Raw genomic sequence first — 22,335 nt, 5'->3', positions numbered from 1 at the left:
TTCCATGTGAGAGCTCACCCTCGGGAAATATTCAGTTTTCAATACCTTCCATCCCCAAAGACACCCTTGTTGGAGTTTTCAACGTGTCGATATAGAAGCATCTAAACATGATCCACCATTAGGTAGCGTCAAGGAAGTGTATACAAATTCATCACTAACATGAGATTAAGACCGATTCTGTGTTTCTCATAAAGCTAGAAAAAGGTCAAAAAAAAAAAAGAAAAAGAAAAAGAAAAAGCGAAGCAAGCAATTAACCTTCCTCTAACGAAACTAAACATGATGTGCTGGAAATTTTACTACTGAAGAGGTTTACCGGCCATCTGCACAACTGAAAACAGTTTTCCACAACATAATAACACTACCATTGGGAAGAAGCTCGTCTCAATGGATGAGAGCACAATTTCAAAGTTTACACATGTAATTACCTAATAATAACAAAAACTATCCGTTCTTCCGTACAACAAGATACACACAAATACATAATTTACAAAACACTAGTACTTGTTTCTGTGTACATAATAGAGTTGACGCTATCTTACAATTTGATTAAGGCTCACCTAGAATACTCCTAAAGATTCAGTTCTTCCTTTCCATATATACGCTGAAGCTCCCGAGTTGCCGCTTGAAATGATTCTGCCACAAAAAAAAAAACAAACAAAAGAGAATCAAAACTAAAAGAAATTAGGTAGGGGAAAAAAGAAATGAACAATTTTTGTTACCTTTCCAAACGCGAAAGGATTTCTGATTAATTGGTGCACCAAAAACAGTTTGAATTGCATCGAACAATAAACTCTCGGGCGTGCTTCTTAATTCTTGTACAATCTGATAGATAGTCTTTCCATTCTCAAAATATATGTGATTGTTCGGGTGTTTCGTTTTACAACCGGCATGGCGCTCAAATTCATAAGCATTCAGCGCCTTGAACAGAAAAGATAAGATTCATCAGTTAGCTCTATTGATGATATTTTACTGCACAAAGTTAGAATCCATTGATGACTTACCTTGGAATAATTACATGACTGACACCCACAAAGATAGCCAGAACCTTTTATAATTCCACGAAGCTCCTTGTTAAATGCAGAAATATAATTACTAGTCATTCAAGTGCAATGGCAACTGAAGTCTGAAAAAACGTACAAGAAAAATCTGGAATTTACCTCCCGTGCCAAGGAAACATACTTTACAGGAACCCCATCAAGCATACCGGTAGATATCAAGCTTCTAACATTGGAGGGGAAGCTGTTTGGAGCTTCTTTCCTGGATGTTTTGAACTCTGACTTATTCTTGGAAACATATTCAGGTCTTGATTTACCTACCTGACTGGCACTAAGAACTGCAATGGCATTCGATGCGTCCAACTCTTTCTCACAGGCTGTTTCTGATGTTTGTTCTGAAGACAGATCGTATAATAGATCGTAGCCGCTGCTTACAGGCCTGCCCACAGGGATAATATCTTGTTCATCAGGAAACCCACCAAAAGAAATTATATTACCTTCCCCCTTACTGTAGGTGTCACCCATTGATATTGAATTGCCATCTCCACTGCCATAGGTGGGAGCTGTTGATCTGACATTGGCATCTCCCCTGTTGTAGGTGTGGCCCATTAAAGTAACACTGTCATCCTGGTTATAGGACTGCCCTATTGATGTAAAATCAGCATCACTTTCTCTGTTATAGGCTTGTCCTGAAGACAGGTGACTGATAAGTTCCCCCGTAGAACTATGTCCCTTTGGAATATGCATACCATTGTCATAATCCTTAACTTGATTGACTTTGACTTTTCTTATTCCACCATAGGTGACACACGTTTCAGGATCTTCCATAGCATGAGGAGATATGGACAAACCAATGGATGCATCTTCTCCAAATTGGTCATCCATACCCTTTCTTCTCACATTCAAATTCTCTGTTCCAACAGGAGACATATTCCTTTCAACAAAGTTGACAGAGCTTGCTGTTTCAGATCCAAATAAGCGATTGATGAACTGGCCTGGCATTGAATGAAAACTGGAAGCATTCTCCCAAGAAGGAATATTTGCATTTGACACTCCTGAACTAGATTTGCTGTTGGAGACTTGCACTGCCTGCTTCTTGTTAGGGAGCAGCTCTGTTTCACCAGAATCAACAAACCACTGATGAGATCGCTTCGATTCAATTCTTGAAGTATTATCAAATGTTGAGTCTCCTGCATTTATGTGTCCAGCACCCTTCGCCATCCAAAAACCCTTGTTCTGGAAAGACTGCCAGAATCAATCAATCATTCAACAATTGTTGACAGAAAGGCATTTAATACTTTAATTCAAGCATCCACTTTATCTACAAAAGTTTCATTATTCATATATATATAATTTTCCTTTCCCAAAGGATTATAATATAGTTATACTTGCCTTCTTAAAATTAGAAATGTTAATATTTTCATTATCTTAGGTAAATGACAACAAAAAAAGAAACCACATAATACTTTTACTCCAACAAAAGAAATTAAAGGTGATATTTGCATTAGTCTTTAATTAAAAAAAAAAATGCATCCAACACCTTATGTTTTCTCAGTAACAAATTGGAAAAATAGTCCCAAAAATTACATCTTGATCTCTTCCTGAAGAATAATGACTACATAACAACGACAAATATCTGCTTCTATAGAAAGATAAGCTGATAAACAAGAAGATATGTGATAACCTCCAGCACTAAGCAATGCCCTCTCATAATACACCAACATTTCACGTTGTATACAGTACTCCAAGGCCGCGAAAGAGCAATGTATCGGCACAAGCACGCCTTTTTCTTTGCATATCTCTTGTCAATTACATTTTATTTTTATTTGATAAGATATTATATATATAGAGAATCGCAAGTAAAACAAAAGCTTAGCGCAAACTGAAGTTCAGAGGCAGAGCAATCCATACTTTAATTCAAAAAGTTCACCCTGTATATACACTGAAATAAGTTCTCCCTCCCTAACAAATATGTTCCTACATCTTTTCTGGACTTGCCAAAATCTGATCCAAACATCAAAGATGAATACATTTTTTAGCCTCCAAGCAAACCATTTTCCGAAGCCTTAGTACTCGCAATCTAAAATAAACTAGGATAGTAACAAGAAGATAATCAAAGTTGAGAGAGTGCCTAGACAAAGACGTAATAACAATCTAGCAACCAAAAATGAAAGGATGAAAGACTCCAAGAAGGCCACCCTCTCACTGTCCATGAACCATTGCATTCCACATATTGTGCAATGCTGTTTCAAGTTCTAACCAGAACTCATTTAAAAAATTTAAGCAACCTTCAAAAGAAAAGTCCCTCATCAATTTTCTAAATTAAACTCATAATACACACATGCACACATGCACACAAATTTATATATATATATACACGTACACACATGCACATGTGCGCATTCGATTTTGTGTGTATTCACAAAATTGTCAAAATGTATAATCTTTAACACACGTAATGAGAAACCCAAACAGCAATTCAAACCACATCTCGCCATGCCCATGTCCAACCACCCAATTAAAAAAAGAAAAAGAGAGCAACTGGGAAAAGTTCCAACATAAGAAAGAATCAAGAACATATGGACAATTTTCACAAGAAAATTTAAACAACCTTCAAAAGAAGAGTCTCCGATCAATTTTCTAACTTCAACCATGAACACAAATTTTAGCTTGGAAAAACATTCAACCCAAGCAATAATATATGATATCTACAGTCACAAATTGTCAAGGAATGTGTGAGCTTTAACACACGTAAATAGAGATTCAACAAAAATGGATTCCATAATGTAAGTTCAAGTAAATATAAATTAACATATGAAGAAACCCAAACAAACCACAATTTACCATTTCCGACCACCCAAGTTTTTTTTTTTTTTTTTTTTGAAATAAAGCTACTGGGAAAAGTTCAAACATAAGAATGAAGAAGGGTACCATTTTGCTTTGTCTACTTCCAAGTGAAAAGGAATGCTTTGTGCTTCCACTTTCGCTTTCACTACACCTTCTTTACTTCTCAACGAAGTTTGAACGGACTCTACCCTTCATAATTCATTCAAACAATCCTCTGCAAAAGACGCTCACCCCTTTAGTACACGGACAGGCCCAACCACACAAAGCCCAAAAAAATAACACTAAAAAAATCGAAAACGAACATTGTATAAAAAACCTCGTATAATTCATTTAATAAAATCAGAAACTGAGACAAAAATCCAGTTTTCACGGAGAAAAGGAAAAAGGCATGCAATTCAAAAAATTCAACGTGAATCTTCCACTCAACAAGTACGAGTAATAGAAATGCGATAACCCTAGAAATAGAGAATTTGACGATCGGTACCTTCAAAGATGACCGGGAAACTGACCAGACAGTGATCGCCGGTCGGAGGCTACGAATTTTCAGGCGAAGCCGCACCGGACGGAGAATTTTCAGGGAAGAAAAATGGGTCACACAGAGAGGAAGATGGATATTGTGTCTGTGGAGCACTCGATCTTTTCTCGGAGGGGAATATAAAATTTGTATGAATCCGCGTGATAATAACTCACGGTTACATTCATCGCAGTCGTACACGTGTGGAATTATCAATGCATCTCAACCGTTGATAAGATTGAGCACTTCATTTAGGTGACTTTTCGTCTTTCTGGCGTAGTAAGGGTAAGGGAATCCGAAACGGGTGGTCGTTAGGTGGGGTTGAGGCTCTCAACACGTGGCGAGGTTCTGGTAGGTAATGTCTTGTAACAGTCAAAGAAAAGAAAAACTACTTATGTCCTGTTGAACCAACCCTGTCTTGACACGTTGCAGATTTTTCAAAGCTTAGCCACGTCTTCTGCCCTGTCATCTTGATGCCCGTTGCCCTCATACAATTTGGATTATTTTATTTTATTTTATTATTATTATTCAAAAGAGAAAAGGGGAAAAGTAACCCTCACACAATTTGGATTGATCACTCCCTTTGGGCTACGCCCATGGATTGGTGATTCACGGACATAGTATTTGGTTTTTTTTTTTTTTTTTTTTTTTTTTTTTTTTTTTTTTTTTTTTTACGTGACATTGTCAGTTTATTATTGATTTTTTTTTTTTTTTTTTTTTTTAAAATAAAAATTAGGATTGACTCTAAGGTAGATTGACAACGTCATCCCAGACAAAAAAAAATAGGAGAATAACAAGGGAATATCAAATAAGGGTTCGTTTACGTTTACGATTTCAAAAAGTGCGATTTAAAATAACGAATTTAAAATGTGCGATTTTAAAAAAATAATTTTTAAAAACGCAGTTAAGCGTTTGGCAAAATCGCAGTTTAGCCTTCAAAATCGCAAATTAGCCTTTAAAATTCTGCATTTTCAAAAAACCATCATCTTACTTGCGATTTGAAAAATCAGATTTTCTACGTTTTCAAATCGCAATTTTTTAAAACGTAGTTCCAAACGATTTATGTTTTACGATTTTGTTTAAAATTGCATTTATTGTCTACGGAATAACAATCCCAAATGTACCCTAAGAGTAAATGAGTAATGCTAAAAGTTCTCATTGTATCATTCAAAAAATGATGTGGCTTTGAAAATCACAATTTGATCAAAATTCAATAGTGATTTTAAAAGCCACATCGGACACAAAGATAGATACAAAAGAGACTTATAAAATTACTCATCAAATAGCATATCTCTACCTCCTAACTCTCATACCACTCGGCTGATGTGCCTGTGCCCATCAACTGCACACTTGATTTTATTTATTTATTTATTATTTTTAAATAAAGATTAATCCAAAAGCTTATGGACACTGCCAAATTAGCCTAGTGATAGAAATATTAACAATGACATAATTTTTTTTCTAAATTGAGTTGGATGAATTTTTTTTTCAATAGTCTCTAAAAGTGTCATGTCACTACAAAAAAACATGCAACTAGTCACGTGTAATAAATACACGTAGCTAGATGGCAGTTAGTCACGTGTAATTAATACATGTGGCGAGTTCGCCACATGTATTAATTACACGTGACTAAAATATTTTTTTTTTTAATTTTTTTTCACTAGAAATAAAATTTTGCTTTATTTTAAACATTAATTTATATATATATATATATATATATATATATATATATATATATATATATATATATATATATATTGAAAAAATTGTAAAAAAATTACAAATGGCGATGTGGCATTTGAGCCATGTCGCCAAAACTGGCCCAGGTGCTCCGCGTGGGACAATTCCCGCGCACCACCTGGCCACATATTTCGAAAAAAAAGAAAATTAAAAAATTAATGATAAATATTGGACGGAGAAACTTGTTTCTCTCTCTCATTTCCAATCTAGTTTCTCTCCCTCTCTCTCTCTGTCACAACACCACCGGCCACCGCGCGTTCCGGCCTCAATTGGACTGAGAAACTCGTTTTCGTTGTCGGTTATGGAGAAACTTGCCGGATACGTTGGCTCTCGCCGGAGATCCAGTGAGTTCTCTCTCTCTCTCTCTCTCTCTCTCTCTCTCTCTCTCTCTCTCTCTCTCTCTCTCTCTCTCTCTCTCTCGTGTGGATTTCTCTTTCTTATCCCTTGATGTTTCGGTGATGTAGGGATCGGAGAAGAAGAAAAGTCGTCGATGATGGAGAAGAGGCCGGTCGTTTATGGGTCCTTTTGATGGTGATTTTTGGTATTTTTGTTACCTTTCTTTTGGGTCCTTTTTGTTAGTCGCCAGAGTAGTTGGTGTTTTTTGCTCATTCTTGGCCAACTGGGTATTTTTGAAGTGGGTATTTTCGTCGATCGGTGGCGTGGGTTTTCTCGCCGGATCTCGACGGCATCATCGACGACGAGTTGGACGAAGATCCGGAGCGGATCTCGACGGCATCGTCGCCGGATACATCGGGCGGATCTCAACGGCGTCGTTGCCGTATACGTATATCGTATACAATATTAGGAAGGAAAAAAACAAAAAAAAAAAAAAAAGAAGAAGAAAAGAGCAGATTGATCTGTTCTTTTTTTTCTTCTCTTTTTTTTAAGCAATAATACTGATTATTGCGACGTGTGTTAAGAATACGTAGCCAAAAAAATATATAATTTTCCTATTTTTTAATAAAAAAAAAATACATTTAGTGATCCAGATCAACCACGCGGAACCCACGCGGCCAACTGCACGTGGCCAGCAGTTAGCAACGCGTATGACCCTCATACACGTGGCTAACTGTATGTGGCTAAAAATCAAATTTTTTGTAGTGTGTATCTCTTCTCTTTCTCTCTCTAGAAAAACACAAAGCTGCTTTCTATGTTTCTCTCTCTAGATGACTGTTTGGTAAATATTGTTCAGTTGATTTTTTTTTTTAGTAAGAAATGATTAATTGGATACAAAGTATAAAGAATTTGTATGAAAATATGAAAATAAAAATAAAAAATAACAAAATTGCTTGTAGTGAGTTTTTTTTTATTTGAAAGGTAATAAAAATAAATGATTGATGTGAAATAAAAAGTGAAAAATGTTTTAAAGTTAATTTTTTTTTTTTATTGTTTTTTTTTTGGAGAAGTTAAAATAAAGAGACGAGAGAGGAAGCTAGTTATCAAACAGACCCATTGTCAGCATGTTGTAGGTGAAGATAGGGAAGAAAGTGGCATTTGGTCTTTGAGAAACGGCGTCAAATGCAAACATTTGCACAAAACATTAATTTCGTTAGCTCTACGCGACGTTGTTTGGCTTAAAAATACTGTAATGAAATCTGGACCATCCGTTTTTCTAAATGATGATGTCATGTTGTTATTTCTACATGACCTAAGTTGGATCCATGATTCACTACTTCGGATGTCCGTCATTTGGGAAGTCTACATTGGATTGAGATTCCTTATAATTGGTTAATTGTTAAAATTGTAGGGCCTATTGCCAGGTTAGGTGACCCCAAACTTTGTGTTGCTTGAGGCAAATAAGTCCCGTAACTCCTTTTTTGTGTGGACACCGGACAACTCGAATTGTGTCTATTCAAATAGCTAGCAATTACAAAAAATCTTTATTCGTGTATGATTTGCTAATTTTCATTTATGTGCAAACGGGGTGTTCAATGTGCTAGTGGTCTTTCGTGCTGTTGAGTGGCTTACACACGCCGGTCATCACCACCTTAATTCCTCTGCCTTGCCTTTTGCCAGTGTTCTATTCCGAGTTTTGTCTACTGTTTTTTCCACAGCTTTCTTTGTTTTTTGCTGCTTTGTTTGTTTGTTTAGGTTCTTTGATGTTGGATCTACAAAATATTTTCCTTGCAATAATCGCTTAATGATGGTTGTTGCCTTTATCGCTTAAGGATTCGAACCGAGCCATTTTGCCTTTGTAATCCGCCTAGTGCAGCTCTTAGAGAGGCCTAGATCCTTTTTAGATCCATAATATTGCTTACTGTTAATTCTCTTATTTGTATTGCCTTTTTCGTTTGGGTCTTGTTTTTGAAGAAACTACTCATTTTCGTTGTAACCCTTTTCCATGATGGAATGAAAAAAAAATTAAATAAATAAAAATTGTAACATCTATTCATAAAACAATTGTGACGGCTACCAATGAACATGGGAATATTTTCTGAACTTATGAAATTAGTATACATGTTGGAGAAATATTTATTAGTCTCTATTATGAGTTTTTATCACATTAGGTGTCAGTTGGCTTAACTAATAAAGTCTCGTCTCAACAAATTTCACTTGTATTAGAGAAAAAGAAGGGCTGGAGGGGAAAGGAGACCTAGCTACCTAATTCCATTGTGAATCTTGTACGCCCAATGAATTTTCCAAAAGAAAAAAGATGTTTTGAACTTTAGAGCTAGTGATGGAGTATACATGCAGTAGCAGACGTATATGCAGTTATTTATAATATTCGTAACCGCATTTAAAAAATACGAATATAATTTTTAAATATTCGTACCTGTACCATGTATGTTTTTACTAATCGTATCAGCGTGGTTATTACAATTATTATCCGCTATCTGCATACTAGATAATGAGTCTAGCTATTTTAGTCTTTTAGGCATTCTTTGTGTCTCTATGAGAACTTATTTTAAACGATTGTGAAAATAAATTAGCCTGATTTTTAATGTTTTGGACATTTTTTTTTTTAAAAAAAATTAAACTATAATATTTTGAAAATATATTAATTTCACATTACTTTTGCCTTTTTGCGAAAGCATAATATATACAAAAAAGCAACTCAACGAACCAAATTAATGTAAACATAACCTATACTTAATGTAAAACGACATCATTTTGGTATTAAATACCAAGACAATGACGTTTTGGTGAATTTATTAAATATAATATTTATAATCAATATATAAAATATATAGTATGTATATAAAGATTTTGCAGATCCACTATCTGCATTTGTAAATAGTGGATAGTTACGGATAGCAGATGCGGGCGTACAGTTTATATTCACCCAGTGTACATGAGGGCGGAGCCAGATGGCTTGTCCCACTAAAAACAAAATAATAATAATAATAAAAATAAAAATAAAAATAAAAAGAAGGATTAACCATCATTACTTACGTAACGTAAGCTTTCATGTTCTGTTGCATGGTTCATATTAAATAAAGGAAGGATTAAACGAATGCAGTCTCTTCAAAGTCAAACTTTTGTTGAAATCCTAATCCGATCCCATCCTACTTCATTAATTAATCTACTCCCAACTAAAACTCCATCTCCCAATCCGAGTCCTAGTAATAAGAAGATTTGGCTTTATTAGATAATGGTCCTTATTTATATATATAATTATACTTTATCTCTCTTTCTAAACCTTGAAATTAAATTTTTTTTTTTTTTTTTTATTTTACAGCACCTAGTCAGAAATTAACCTGTAATCCAATACTAATCCTAGTTGTATAAAGGGAAGCCCAGTAATTAAGCAAAGATTAATTGTACTTACTAATTGGAAACGATCTACAGTACGTACACTATAAAAACTATACGTACGTACGGGTTGGTATCGACAGAATTCTACACTTCTCAGTCATGTCAGAAAAGCAGTTTGATATCGATCTTGCTGAACCTGCAGGCCGCTACTACACTACATTAGTGTTTCACGAGCTGTTCGAAGAAGACGACCAATCGACGCCTCATGAGGAAGAAGACGAAAGTGCAGAAAGCTTGTACGTTACATTAATGGTCGAAAAAATGATTCGCGAGCTGCTCGAAGACGACGACCAACCGCGATGTGACCAATCGCCGCCTGAGGAAGAAGACGAACGTGCCGACGAATCTCCAACAGCCCTCCAACCGCGATATGACCAGTCGCCGCCTGAGGAAGAAGACGAACGTGCTGACGAATCTCCAACACCCCTCCAACCGCGATATGACCCATCGCCGCCTGAGGAAGAAGACGAACGTGCCGACGAATCTCCAACACCCCTCCAACCGCGATGTGACCAATCGCCGCCTGAGGAAGAAGACGAACGTGCCGACGAATCTCCAACATCCCTTTCGGATGAATTAGCTTATCTGTGGCAACGTGTCGACGAATCTCCAACATCCCTTTTGGTTGAATTAGCTTATCTGTGGCAATGTGACCAATCGCCGCCTGAGGAAGAAGACGACCGTGCCGACGAATCTCCAACACCCCTCCAACCGCGATGTGACCAATCGCCGCCTGAGGAAGAAGACGAACGTGCCGACGAATCTCCAACACCCTTCCAACCGCGATGTGACCAATCGCCGCCTGAGGAAGAAGACGAACGTGCCGACGAATCTCCAACATCCCTTTCGGATGAATTAGCTTATCTGTGGCAACGTGTCGACGAATCTCCAACATCCCTTTTGGTTGAATTAGCTTATCTGTGGCAATGTGACCAATCGCCGCCTGAGGAAGAAGACGAACGTGCCGACGAATCTCCAACATCCCTTTTGGATGAATTAGCTTATCTGCGGCAATGTGACCAATCGCCGCCTGAGGAAGAAGACGAACGTGCCGACGAATCTCCAACATTCCTTTCGGATGAATTAGCTTATCTGTGGCAACGTGTCGACGAATCTCCAACATCCCTTTCGGATGAATTAGCTTATCTGTGGCAATATAAACCGTGTTTTTATCTCTACAACGAATTTCCAAATTATATATGGAGTACTTATTACCCGCCGATCGCGACGCTTGAAATATCCACCGTGGATTACTCGCGACTGACATCTTTCTTGAAAGTTGATCACTCGTTCCTTTCGCCGTGGCATTGGGACCCTCATCCCATTGACGAGAAAGGCAGTTCAACTGACGAAGGGGATGATCAAGAACGCATGAATTTTCAGCCCGGCTCATTCTTCAGTCATCCAATAATATAATGAGTAAAATCACGTAAGTCTTAATGATCTCTTTTTCTTCTTTTTTAGTGATGAATCAAGTAATAAGGTGCGGTGTTCTAGGGTTTTCTGGCATTAGGGTTTCACACTATATATAAGATCATATCAGTGTTCTACGTACTAACTGTAAACCTAGATCGACTTATATATGTTGGTTCTTTTTCCAATGCTTTTTGAGTATTCGATCTGCTTATATATTCATGTGCATGTGTTATCCCTAAATCTCCATCAAACAAATTAAGTAGAAATCCTCCTCAAAAACTATGCATTCTCAACGTTTTCCTTATGCAGCAGCAACCAGCTAGCTAGAACTAGAAGAAGAAGGCGAGACAAATTCCCTTCTTCATCAAGCATTTGTTAAAAATTAAAATATTTTAGGTTTTATTATTTGATTATTTTTTACTTTGGCCCCCACAAAAAGTTTAATACAACCTGCTATAATCTATATATGTTAAATTTCTACTTCCGTCCTTGCTTAGAACGTTTTGCTAACGCATATTTTTCATTGGTTTAGATTCACAATGTGGAGCGTGAAGAATCCACCCGACCCCAGTTCTTAATCTTTCAAGCTTTTCACATGAATGGCAAAAGCAAAGTGGAGGCTAGGTGCTGGAGATCAAACCAAGTCTAATTGTTTTAGTACTCTTTTTGTAATTTATTATAGTATTTATTTCCTTAATAGCTTTTAATAAAGGACAAAGTTTTCTTTGCCAAACTAGGTTGGTCTAGTCTATAAAAATGCCATGCATGTATCAATTTGCATGTGAGAAATATGTTTTTTTTTTTATTATTATTATTGTAGGGACAAAGTTGGAATTTTAATTTTTAATTTTTTTTTTTTTATTATTAAAAATGTATTTGCTCTTCCAACATTTCCATTTCAAATTTTTTTTTTTTTTTAAAAAAAAAATCTCATTTTAACATGCAAAAAGACACAACATTTTTATAGACCAAATTTGAAGAACTTTCTCTAACTTAATTTACAGGAAAACTCTGTCCTTTAGTTAATGTGGTAACAAGATAGTTTAGATATGCTTTGTCACACCGTAATTTTATCCCTATGTTAGGTTTGTTGTTTAAGGGTGCGTTTGAAATTGCGATTTTAAGCCAAATTACAAAAAATAAATCGTTTGAAAATTATTTTTTAAAAAAATAGCGATTTAAAAATACAGAAAATTATTTTTTCAAATTGTAAATAAGGGAATGCTTTTTTGAAAACACAGAATTTGATAGACTAACCCGATTTTAAAATGCCAAACTGTAATTTTATTAAACATTTAACTGTGCTTTAAAAAATCACTTTTTAAAATCACATATTTTAAAATTATTATTTTTAAATCACAACCCAAACAGATGTAAGTCCAACTGTATTTCGTTAATTACTTTGGCCGGGTGGCAGTTGCGGCTGTCTTGACTTTAAACTGTAAAGGCAGTTTCCGTCTCTTTCCTTGAGGTATTGTTAGATCAATTTCTACTTGCTAATTGAATTTCAGTTTGATTTACTTATTCTCGTGAAATTATGAAGTCCTGCTTTATTTATATTTTTGGGTACCTAAATATATACTCTTCCTTTTATTTTTAGGTTTTAAGCGTCGGATAAAATTTAATAAAATGTACAAAAATACCTATACCTGAATCTTTGAATTATATATATGTTTTTTTTAAAAATGTGTATATTTCTTACCAAAAAAATTGTATTTTGAAAATTTTGACAATATTTAATCAACGAAAAATCATAACGAATGGGTGAAATTGAAAAACATTAAAAGACAAATATATTAAATTAAGAGTTTTTAAAATTTAGGGAGGTAATTGTAAAAGCAGCAACCATTCAGAGAATTAAGTGAAGTTTTTCCTTTTTATTTTTTACAAAAATAAAACTATTTTTCTTTCTCTTTCTTTTTGGCACATAAAGACATCGTGTCCTATGGGTGTACGAAGCCATGATTTTTGTAGAGGAAGATCAATAATTTATTTTTATGAAAAAGAAAAATTAAAGTTGAACAAAAAATATATATAACTAATGCAATAAATAAATAATCTAGCAAAATTTAATTATTTTTTAAAACATATAAATGTTACCTACAATTTATTTTGTCACACTTTACGTTAATTTATTCAGTTTTTCTCGATGAGTTTCCATACTTTGAAATCACTACATGATTTCTTCATAATGGGCACGCGATATCTTTTTTCGACCTTCGGGATGAATAAGAGCAGAATCCTGCTTCTTGTTCTTACCTATTTTGCTAATTTGGGAAAACTAATGGTAGGAAATTAGAGGATCCCAGGGCTCTTTGTCAAACACCAAGTTTGGATTAATTCTTTTGATGATGCGAACCAATTAATACAATACACAGGAAAATAATAGATTGACACGTTCGAAAGAACCGTGACCTCTAATAGCTATTTCGAGTGAGCTAGGAACTCCCAAAAAACACAGTAAACTGTATTTCACATAACAATAATCAACATATATCTTATTCATTAATAATCCTTTTTAAATAGAGGAGTAATACTGATCGGTTACAAAGATAACTATTAATCAAAATATAACTCTTAAACTATTTAACTGACTCATTAGGATTAAGATGGACTCTATTAAGAATCTGCATGACTCAATCTTAAACCGGAAGATATAACTCTACTTATTAAACTTTAGCACGAGTCAAGACCAAATAATGATGATCATATCATTTGATTATTATTATTCACGTCTTCTTCTCTTTAAATAAAAAACATTACTTTGGAGGATTGAACCACAACACGGTACAATTCCTACTTCAATTCAACCAAGTGATGATAAGCATCTACCCAACTAATTAACAATAAACTCCAAATAAGATGATAAAATTAAAACATAGCGATCAACTCACAGTTATAATTTAGGGGGAAAAAAAAACTCAGTGATAGACTCAAACACTTAAACAATTCAAACTAAAGATAAGATAACAATCGACTAATGATGATGACAAGGACTCAACCAACAAAGTAAAGTAACGTAGAAGACTCCAACCACTCTGGTGATAACTCGTGCTCATCTATCTTATAACATAATTCATTACTAAAACGCAGGTCAATGATATATGTTTCAAATTGGTTGTGCAAGGTGATATATTGAACTGCTGAAAAATCATTATGATAAAACTAAGCAAGATGAAGTAATTTCTCATTGTTAAACGCACCAAACAGTCATGTGGACTCAAGCACGCAACACAATAATAATTCGGAATTCGCCTAATTAAATTGACAGTTAAGTTTTTGGAGTTGCATGTCTATAACAATATAATAAAGCTATACACGATAATGATGTAACTTTTTCATGCTTTAAGCTTTTCGTCGTGATTGAGGTTGGTACTGTAATAACACAAAGCTCTTATACCATGTAAGAACACATAATAATTTAAAGAGAGGTAAAGGAAAGTGAGGAAATATATATAGATTTTAGGTAGTTTGGCCTATAACCTACATCCACAGGTCAAAGCATTTTCTTTGGTTATATATTTCCTTGATTATTTGATTGTATACAAGAATCTATTTATAGAGAAATAGCCCGAATAATTTATCATCTTATAACTTTTGTCTGTTGAATATATGTAACTTTTGTCTCAATAGGTACATATGATCATCCATATCGAGAACAACAATATTTTTTTGCACAAGAAACATAAACTTCTTCAAATAAGAGTTTCATTCATATTCTCTAATAGCATGTAAACGCTAGTTTGAAACTTCAACCAACTCCGTTACATATAAAATATTTTGATATTATCGTCGTAATGCTCTGTATAACTCATCGATTTAATCCCCAGAACACTTTCAAATTAAGTATGAAAATTTACTTCTGTTTCTGTACAGAATATAAGCAGTCTTCCGCAAGACTTCGTGAATTGTGAGTTGTGAAAGCTAAATTTTCCGCAACACTTTTCGTCAAATGTTCACTAAAAGTCAAAATTTTCGTTGTGAGTTGTGAGTCATGCTTTGAGAAAAAAACAAAAAGACTTTGTGAATTGTGAGTTGTGAGCGCGCGTGCTTGACGTGAGGTGTGAGTGTTGTCACTTTTTTTTGGGAATTTGTTGCTTGTCACTTCTTTTTTCACAAATGAGAGAGAAGCACAAATTATTTAAAATATAAGTATTAAAAAATTATTTAAAATTCATTCTTCTCTTTTTAAAGGTAAAAAAATACAAATCAAATTTTTGTATTGAAATTATTTTAGAAAAAATTATAATTTAGCCTCCCAAATTGTTCGTCATTTTACAAGTAGCTTCATAAACTGCTAAGGCTTAGACCCTAGTCCCCAAATTACCAAAAAGTTTTACAAATGCTCATTTTGTCGAAATATGCCTAAAATTAAATTTTTTTATTCCTTTTTTTTTAAAAAAATAAAAAATAAAAAAAAATTGTGTTTGGAGAATGGTTGCTACCTCCCTTGGGGAGAGGGTGGCATGTGAGCCATGCACCCCCAGGCGTCAAGGGGTGGTGCCAACAAGGCCTGGGAGTGGTTTTCTGGCCACCTCGAAATGGATCTATGGGTGGCTTGAAAGCTACCTCGGGGGTCGGGGAGTGGTGCGCAGCCACCTCTGGCGGTGGCTTGCAGGCCACCCCCCTCCCCAAGTGGTAGCCACCTTTCAAAAACCCATTTTCTTTTTAAAAATAAATTTTAAGTTTTTGTTTTTGTTTTTTATTTTTAAATTGAAAAATGACACGTGACATGGGTATTATAGGCATATTTCGACAGTATGGACATTTTCAAAACTTTTTGGTAATTTGGAGAGCCAGAGTCTAAGCGTTGGCAGTTTGTAGAGCTACTTACAAAACGACTGGCAGTTTTGGAAGCTAAATTGTAATTTTCCTATTATTGTAATATATTGTATTCAATATATTAATGATATATTAATTAATTCACTTTTTCTTGTGACATAGTTGATGGTAAATGAGTTTTTATAAATATTAATTTTACAAAATTTATTTCTACGTAAGCAACTGGGATAGCTCAATCGGCTGGGGACCATGTCTTATGAAGCGGATGTTATTAGTTCGAATTCCTCCTTTCCCCTCTTGTGTGAACATGTAAAAAAAAAAAAAAAATTGATATGAATATTGTCAATAATATTATATAAGCAATGCAAGTATTTGAAATCTAATTATTATTTTTTTCATATAGCTTAATATTTCAATTGGAGTATTAGTTTTCTATTTGCAAAACTATTTCTATCATGTTTTTGTTCGATTAGTAATTTTCAAATATAGTAATTATACATTTACAACTTTTTTACAACTTGTTGATATGTGTCGGCATGTGATTTAAGCTACGACGGTCACTAAAAAGTTTTTTAATTCATTCTAATCACATGCTTACACGTTCCAATAAGTCATAAAAGAATTATAGATCTAGCATTTTTCCATAGGTAAATGTGTATTATTTTTGTCTTTATGAAAATTTAGATCATTATTTCTATTTGAACTTCTTTCTATTAGTAGATTTCTTAATTTTGTATCAATATTTTGATCATAAATATTTGTAAAAATAGGATTTGATTTTTTATTAAGATCTATACTTTCTTTCTTTTTTATTTTTTATTTTTTTTCTTTTTTTGCTTATCTCATATTTTTTCTAATTCTTTTTTTCATTTTCTCTTAATTGGAAATTGTTGTATTACACATTTGAGTATCATTAAAAATCTTAGGCTCCATTTTTTCGGTGTAAAAATATTTCTGTCAGAAAAATATTTTCAGAGAAACATTTTCCACTAAAAATACTTTCGATGTTTGGCACGTACAGAAAATCAAAAATATTTTTTATATTTTCATTTAATCATATAAACTTATAGAAATAAATTTTTATTCACAACATAAAAAAAAAATATAAAAAATTAAAAAAAGTTAACCAATAATTTGAATTTCGGCAGTGATCCGACAGTGGCCTGGTGGAGGTTCGTCGGTGGTTCGAGGGTAGTCCAGCGGTAGTCCGGAAGTTTGAGGAGAATAAACTCAAACTAGAAAAATGATTTAAGAATTTAAAAATGGAAATCATTTTCTAAAATTAAAGAAGGTCTCTTTTTTTTTTTGTCAACTCAAAAATATTTTTGATTTGACTGTTATTTTTTGTCCTACCAAATACCAAAAAATACCAAAAACATTTTCTAAAAGCTATTTTACCCTGAATGAATCGAACCCTTCTTATCTATATCATTTTCTTTTGTTATTTTGATGTTGTCTTATAATTTCGTTGCAAAGATTGATTAATTATTATTAATTTGGGGTTGGTGGACGAGAGATGGATCGAGGGGGTGGTTAGAATTCCACTATGAAACTGGATGATGCTGCAATTTGGGGAGAAGCCGATATGCTCTTTTTTGCATCTTTGAGGTGTAAGATGGACTCTATTAATTTTAGACTAGGACTCGATCTATTAAGAATCTAGTTCAATCTTAAACTGAAAGATATAACTCTCCTTATTGAACTCTAACACGAGTCAAGATCAAATAATGATGATCATATTATTTGATGATTATGAAAAATTGAAATGACTTCTAAAAGTAAAGTGTGTGCATAAGTGTCAACAAAAATTAAAGTACAACGGAAAGTAAATGACACAGAGGTTTTTGTTGACGAAATGGAAACTCAGTTAAGAGAAAAACCACTTTGGGGCATCCAAACCCAGGAATTCCACTATTCAGAAGACATAGCTAGATACAAGACAGTAACACTCACATGTACCGATGCAGTGGTCGTACCTTGATCTCTGACGTATAACCCAACACGAACGCTTCCCAACCAGGTTCACCTACCTGAAGGGGTCTTCAATGGAACTCCTTACCTTAGAGCCGACCTCTAAGATAGACTTCGGTTTACAGTACATCACACTTGTAAAACGGCTTCAGAGGGATTGATGACTTCTCTGAGCTCTAATGGAATTCACACCCTTGGCAAGGCTTTAGAGGAAATATCACTTCTCTAAGCTGTAGAGAATTCACTACCAAATTCTGTGAATGGCTTCAGAGGAATTTTTAACTTCTCTGAGCTCTAGAGGAATTCACTTCGAATTCTTGCAGCTCTAAGTGCCAAAGGACCCCTATTTATAGTCTGGGGGTCAGAACGAGTGTCAGGCAAAATAAGCCTGTGAGCCGTTCGGAAGGTGGACCATGACCGTTCGGACGGACAACTGTGCGACAGGGTTTTTCGAAAATTCCGCGGAGAAATCTTTCCTAAACATCGTCTGGACGGGATGGCTCGATCGTCCAGACGGACGCACGTCCGCTGCAAGTAATTTCCATAACAGGCTTCGCACGTCCGGACCAAGGGGCAGGAGCGTCCGGACGTCTAAACTTCAACACGCAATTTCCATATATGATGCGTGTGCGTCCGGACCATAAGGGAGAGACGTCCGGACGGTTGAAGTCGAATCGTCAGTTACCATATACGATGCACCAGCGTCCGGACCACAGCTGTCAGATGTCCGGAGGGTTCATTTTGAACTACGATTCTTGCCTTACGGAGATACACGTCCGGACGGTATACCACATCGTTCGGACGGTTGATTGATCTTCCCTTTCTTGGAACTTGGAAAGAATCAGTGAACCGTTCGAGAATTGATAGGCGTCCGGACGTGCTGCTGAAACGTCCGAACGGAAGCAAGCTGGCACAGAAACTTCTCGATACAGTGTAGGTGTCCGGATAGAAGAATCACATCGTCCGGAAAAATGATGCTTGACTGACTGTGTCTGGACGGGATGGCACATCGTCTTGACGGAATAAGCAAGAACAGTAGGCGTCCGGACGGGATGGCACGATCGTCCGGACGACTGACAGGGAACTTGAATTTCTTCTGACTTTACTCTGAATAGTGGAATCCCTGTTTACAGCATCTCGGCTGCACGTAATTACCATAATAAGGCTTGAAGCGTCTGGACCCTAAAGACTGATGTCCGGACGGTTGAACTGGTGCACATCTTGCCTTATAGAAAACATCGTCCGGACGGGATCACATATCGTCCAGACGGTAGCAGCCGTCTTCCCATAACTGTGTCTTGAGGCAGAAACTTTAATGCTTGTCAAACCTTGAATGGCGTCCGAATGGTATAACCACGTCATCCGGACAGATGCACTGGAACATTGGGATCTTCTCGAACTCTGATGAGCTTCTACACACTGATGGATGTCTAGACGGAAAAGATCTTGTCGTCCAGATGGATGTTGCTGATTGATGAGTGTCCGAACGGAATACCACGTCGTTCGCATGGCTAGCAGGGAACCGAAATAAACTTGCTTCCAAACTTCACAGAATCTTCTTGAAGGACATGGCTGAAGAATAGACTCTGGATAAGGCAGTTTCCCTGATGAAAACAGCAACATTACATAGAAGTGATTTTGTCAACAGAATGCAGTCAATACAAAAACTAACAGATTATTATTCACGTCTTCTTCTCTTTAAATAAACGGCAACAATTCTTACTTTGACTCAACCAAGTGATGATAAGCATTTACCCAACTAATTAACAGTAGACTCCTAGTAACACGATAAAAACACAGCGATCAACTCACAGTGATAGACTCAAACACTTAAACAATTCAAACTAAAGATAAGATAACAATCAACTAATGGTGGCAAGGATTCAACTAAAAAATTATTGTAACGTAGAAGACTCCAACCACTCTGGTGATAACTTCTGCTCATCCATCTCATAATATAATTCATTGGGATTTGATTCTTGCACTACACCATCACAACAACCCCTCACATGAGGGTGGGCCCCAGTGTGTGGGACCCACCCTCATGTGAGGGGTTGTTGTGCAGTTGTTATATTGGTGTTGTAAATATAACATTTTCCTAATTCATTACTAAAACGCATGTCAATGATATATGTTTCAAATTGGTTGTGCAAGGTGATATGTTGAACTGCTGAAAATTCATTTTGATAAAACTAAGCAAGATGAAGTAATTTCTCATTGTTAAACACAACAAACTAGTCATATGGACTCAAGCACGCAACACAGTAATGATTTGGAATTCACCTAATTAAATTGACAGTTAAGTTTTTGGAATTGCATGTCTATAACAGTATAATAAAGCTACATACGATAATGACGTAAATTTTTCATGCTTTGAGCTTTTCGTCGTGATTGAGGTTGGAACTGTAAGAACACAAAGCTCTCATACCATGTAAAAACACATAATAATTTAAAGAGAGATAAAAGGAAAGTGAGGAAATATAGATTTTAGATAGTTCGGCTTAAGGCCTACATTCACACGTCAAAACCTTTTCTTTGACTATATCTTTCATTGATTATTTGATTATATACAAGAATCTATTTATAGAGAAATAGTCTGAAAATTATAAATCCCTTCTACTTCTACAATAACAATAATTTATCATCTTGTAATTTTTGTCTCATAAGTGTATGTAATTTTTGTCTCAATAGGTTCAGATCATTCATATTGGGGACAACAATATTTTTTTTTTTGCACAAAAAACATAAACTTCTTCCGATAAGAGTTTCATTCATATTCTCTAATAGCCTGTAAATGCTGCTTTGAAACTTCAATCAAACTCCATTACATTCAAAATATTTTGATATTTTCGTTGTAATGCTCTGTATAACCGATCGATTTGTAATCCCAAAACACTTTCAAATTAAGTCTGAAAACTTACGTTCAGAATATAAACAGGCTTCCACTAGACGTCGTGAATTGTGAGTTGTGAAAGCTAAATTTTCCGCAACACTTTTCGTCAAATGGTCACTAAAAGTCAAAATTTTCGTTGTGATCAGTCATGCTTTGAGAAAAAACAAAAAGACTTTGTGAAATGTGAGCGTGCTTGACTTGAGTTGTGAGTGTTGTCATTTTTTGGGAATTTGTTGCTTGTCACTTGTTTTTTCACAAATGAGAGAGAAGCACAAATTATTTAAAATATAAGTACTAAAAAATTATTTAAAATCCATTCTTCTCTTTTTAAAGGTAAAAAAAATACAAATCAAATTTTTGTATTGAAATTATTTTAGAAAAAAATTATAATTTAACCTCCCAAATTGTTCGTCATTTTATAAGTAGCTTCATAAACTGCTAAAGCTTAGACCCTAGTCCCCAAATTACCAAAAAGTTTTACAAATGCTCATTTTGTCGAAATATGCCTAAAATTAATTAATTTTTTTTTTTTTTAAATGTGTGTTCAGAGAGTGGCTGCTACCCCCCTTTGGGAAGGGGGTGGCCTCCAGCCGTCAGGGGGTGGCGCCACTAGGGCCTGGGAATAGCTTTCTGGCCACCCCGAAATGAATCTATGGGTGACTTGAAAGCTATCTCGGGGGACGGGGGGTGGTGCGCGGCCACACCATAAGTGGCATCGGCCACCTCTGGAGGTGGCTTGCAGGCCACCCCTTCCCCAAGTGGCAGCCACCCCCCAAAAATCCATTTTCATTTTAAAAATAAAATTTAAGTTTTTGTTTTTGTTTTTTAATTTTTAATTTTTAAATTGAAAAATGACATGTGACATGGGTATTATAGGCATATTTCGACAATATGAGCATTTTTCAAAACTTTTTGATAATTTTGAGAGCCAGAGTCCAAGCGTTGGCAGTTCATGAGGCTACTTACAAAACGACTGGCAGTTTGAATAGCTAAATTGTAATTTTTCTATTATTATAATATATTGTATTCAATATATTAATGATATATTAATTTATTCACTTTTTCTTGTGACATAGCTGATCTTAAATGAGTTTTTATAAATATTAATTTTTCAAAATTTATTTATACCTAAGCAACTTATACGAATATTGTCAATAATATTATATAAGCAATGCAAGTATTTGAAATCTAATTATTTTATTTTTTACATATAGCTTAATATTTCAATTGGAGTATTAGTTTTCTGTTTGCAAAACTATTTCTATCATGTTTTTGTTCGATTAGTAATTTTCAAATATAGTAATTATACATTTACAGCTTTTTTATAACTTATTGATATGTGTCGGCATGTTATTGAAGTTATGACCGTCACTAAAAAGTTTTTTAATTCATACCAAACACATGCTTATACGTTCCAATAA

At 35.0% G+C, this 22,335-nt stretch overlaps 1 protein-coding gene across 2 annotated transcripts; it reads right to left on the bottom strand.

Moving 5' to 3' along the window:
- Positions 1–400: 400 nt before the first annotated feature.
- Positions 401–4,504, bottom strand: LOC133878545 (uncharacterized). 2 transcript variants are annotated; one of them, XM_062317105.1, is made up of 6 exons: positions 4,327–4,504; positions 3,927–4,056; positions 1,158–2,240; positions 1,002–1,067; positions 720–918; positions 401–633 (listed from the first exon to the last, which is right to left on the bottom strand). In XM_062317105.1, the coding sequence occupies exons 2-6, from the start codon at positions 3,927–3,929 to the stop codon at positions 569–571; spliced, it is 1,416 nt and encodes a 471-aa protein (XP_062173089.1). In that variant the 5' UTR covers positions 3,930–4,056; positions 4,327–4,504; the 3' UTR covers positions 401–568. The 2 variants fall into 2 exon arrangements, with proteins under 2 accessions (XP_062173089.1, XP_062173090.1); XM_062317106.1 differs by having other exon boundaries at positions 1,158–2,231.
- Between the last annotated feature and the right edge of the window lie 17,831 nt (positions 4,505–22,335).

Source organism: Alnus glutinosa, chromosome 9, assembly GCF_958979055.1.
Source record: "Alnus glutinosa chromosome 9, dhAlnGlut1.1, whole genome shotgun sequence".
Lineage (NCBI taxonomy): Eukaryota > Viridiplantae > Streptophyta > Magnoliopsida > Fagales > Betulaceae > Alnus > Alnus glutinosa.
This window is presented reverse-complemented; position numbering and strand designations above follow the sequence as displayed.

Excerpts from the sequence above, each read along its gene's own strand:
- LOC133878545 (XM_062317105.1), bottom strand. Across the intron at positions 919-1,001 it reads AGTCATGTAATTATTCCAAG|GCGCTGAATGCTTATGAATT; the intron begins GTAAGTCATCAA and ends TTTCTGTTCAAG. Across the intron at positions 634-719 it reads ATCCTTTCGCGTTTGGAAAG|AATCATTTCAAGCGGCAACT; the intron begins GTAACAAAAATT and ends TTTTTGTGGCAG.